Source organism: Puntigrus tetrazona, unplaced genomic scaffold, assembly GCF_018831695.1.
Source record: "Puntigrus tetrazona isolate hp1 unplaced genomic scaffold, ASM1883169v1 S000000223, whole genome shotgun sequence".
Taxonomy (NCBI): Eukaryota; Metazoa; Chordata; class Actinopteri; order Cypriniformes; family Cyprinidae; genus Puntigrus; species Puntigrus tetrazona.
This window is the reverse complement of record NW_025047891.1, coordinates 510001-512500: the sequence shown is the minus strand read 5'-3', so window position 1 is coordinate 512500 and position 2500 is coordinate 510001. Positions and strand designations below refer to the sequence as shown.

General features: G+C 41.6%; 1 protein-coding gene across 1 annotated transcript in view; it reads right to left on the bottom strand.

The window, feature by feature from the left end:
• etv6 (ETS variant transcription factor 6) overlaps nucleotides 1–2500 on the bottom strand; it is a 15139-nt gene that overhangs the window by 10040 nt on the left and 2599 nt on the right. Inside the window, exon 2 of the mRNA XM_043230721.1 lies at nucleotides 2288–2417. Coding sequence (XP_043086656.1) covers nucleotides 2288–2417 — 130 coding nt within the window. The remainder of the gene's footprint in view (nucleotides 1–2287; nucleotides 2418–2500) is intronic.

The following is a 2500-nucleotide window of genomic DNA, read 5'->3' as shown; positions in this document are numbered from 1 at the left end:
AAGAGCTTCTCGGAAGTTCCTGTCATTTTTCCCTCCCTCCCTCTCTCTCTTTCTGTGTTTCTCTCTCTCTCTCTCTCAGTGCTCTATACACATCTATAAACCCATCAGAGATTTACCAACATTTCTACAGCTCCAGCACTTTCTGCAAACCAAAAATCTAAATCAAAGCCCATTTCATAACTGCATAAACCTCGACTAACAAGAAGCTGCAGACTTTTAGGCTGTATCTGTCTTAAACATATATCTGAATCAGAGACCACTTGTTCAATTCAAGAACAAAAAATTTAATTAAAATTAATTTGTGTTTTTAAAAAATAAATAAAATATTTTAATAATACATTAAATAATAAAAAATGAATAATACATTTTGTATGAATATTAAATATGAATGTTTTATATTTAATAATAATAAATGTAATAATGTGAATTACTGAAGGAATTCTGTATTGAATCATCCCTCAAAACCTATGAATCAATTGATTCAGTGTTTCTCTGCAGATTCACATCATCTGTGTTTGTAATAAATCAACCCTGCTCTCATCTGCTGCTCATACAGGACACGAGGTTTTCTGACGAGGATAAAGAGCGAAATGCCATTTACAGAATTTAAATTTGGCAACTTTTGTAGATTTAAAGCATTTTAATGAGCGGTTTGTAGTGATACTAGTAAATGTTGTGCAAAATAATTAAAATGCTATTAAATACGGCTACTTATAATGTGATGGTGTGTTTTCAGCGGCACAGTGAAAGAAGGGATCTACAAAACCTTCAGAAAACACAGCACACATCTAACAGGGATTAAGATTAAGATTAAGATGATTCTGAGCGCAGTGCAGTCAGGTGTTTTGTTCGTGGACTGAAATCAACTTAAATTTAATGATAGCACGCTTATCTGCTTCACCTCAACCCTAATGAAGCGCATCTCAAACTGTGTGTGTGTGTGTGTGTGTGTGTGTGTGTGTGTCGAGCATCAGACTAGATAAACTGGTCTAGATTAACTCGGACGGCAAGGATTGAATAGACAGGAAGTGGAAAAGCAACCAATCGCTGGCTTTCTGAGTGAGTTGGACAGAGTCCAGCAGTGGTTTGCTTCCGTCTGTAACGAGAACACAGACGGGTTAAATATTGATGGGATCCTGTTCACTCCACCCTGATCTGAGAGAGAGAGGAGTCCAGACCTGCCTCACGCTCACAGCGCTAACCGCCGCTCACACACACACACACACAGAGACGCGCACACACACACAGAGACGCACACACACACACACAGAGACGCACACACAGAGACGCACACACAGAGACGCACACACACACACAGACAGACAGACACACACACACACACACACACACACACACACACGCGCGCGCACACACACACACAGACACACACACACACACACACACGCGCGCACACACACACAGGAGCTGAAGCTTGTTTTTAGCTGCACAACTTGGCCAAACTTTTATGCCTGTAAACACTTGTTTGTAGCTCAAATAAGTGCAAAATAATAAAAAATAAATCAAGTAAAGTGACGACACACACACACAGCCGAACCAAGACGCACTCAGACACCTTCAGCGGTTCTCACGTCACCACGGTTTAGAAAGTAGTGACAGATCAAGAAAAGCTTCATCATCGTCTGCGGTGGAAAACGTTCACAGAAACCAAAGGCTAAAGAATCATCATTTTTTATCGATTTTACTGCCAGTCCACTGGAGGAAGAATCTGTGGGTATAACGTGTCACTGTTTCGTTTATTATGCTATCATCACTTACAAAAATAATAATAATAACAAAAACAGAAAAATAAAATGTAGGTTGTGCTTCTTTATAGGGTTGCACAACTTGGCCAAAGATTTTTGGTTATATATTATTGAAATAATAATAAGAATTATTATTACATATAAAAATGAACACTGTTAAACGTTAATCCATCTGTGTGTGTGTGTGTGTGTGTGTGTGTGTGTGTGTGTGCGCGCTGAGATCAGAGCTGTGTGACTGGAGTGTGTCCCGACTCTTGGGTTGTTTTGTGGCAGAAGGACCGGTCTGAAGCTGCCTCAGCTTGAGTGTGTTCAGTGACGTCAAACACAACCAGTGCAGCACGCTGGAATACAAGTGTGTGTGTGTGTGTGTGTGTGTATGCACGCGCACGCACGTGTCTAAGGTTGTTGTATAGAGCATGTAGGAGGTGTGTGTGTGTGTTAGTCACTGTTTCCGGGTGAGTTTGTTTGTTTGTCAAGGTGGGTGTGTGTGTGTGTGTGTGTGTGTGTGTGTGTGTGTGACTCACGCAGGTGTGCAGGCAGTCTGGTTGGTTCCTCTTCTGTTCTGGCATTAGCTGAAGAGGGTGGGACATGGCCGGGAGAGGAAGTGGAATTTGGCAACGGGCTCGCAGACGGACTGAAAACACTCCTCTCCTGCTGAACACACACACACACACACACACACACACACACACACACACACACACACACGGGTCATTACAGACACACTAACAGAGTTA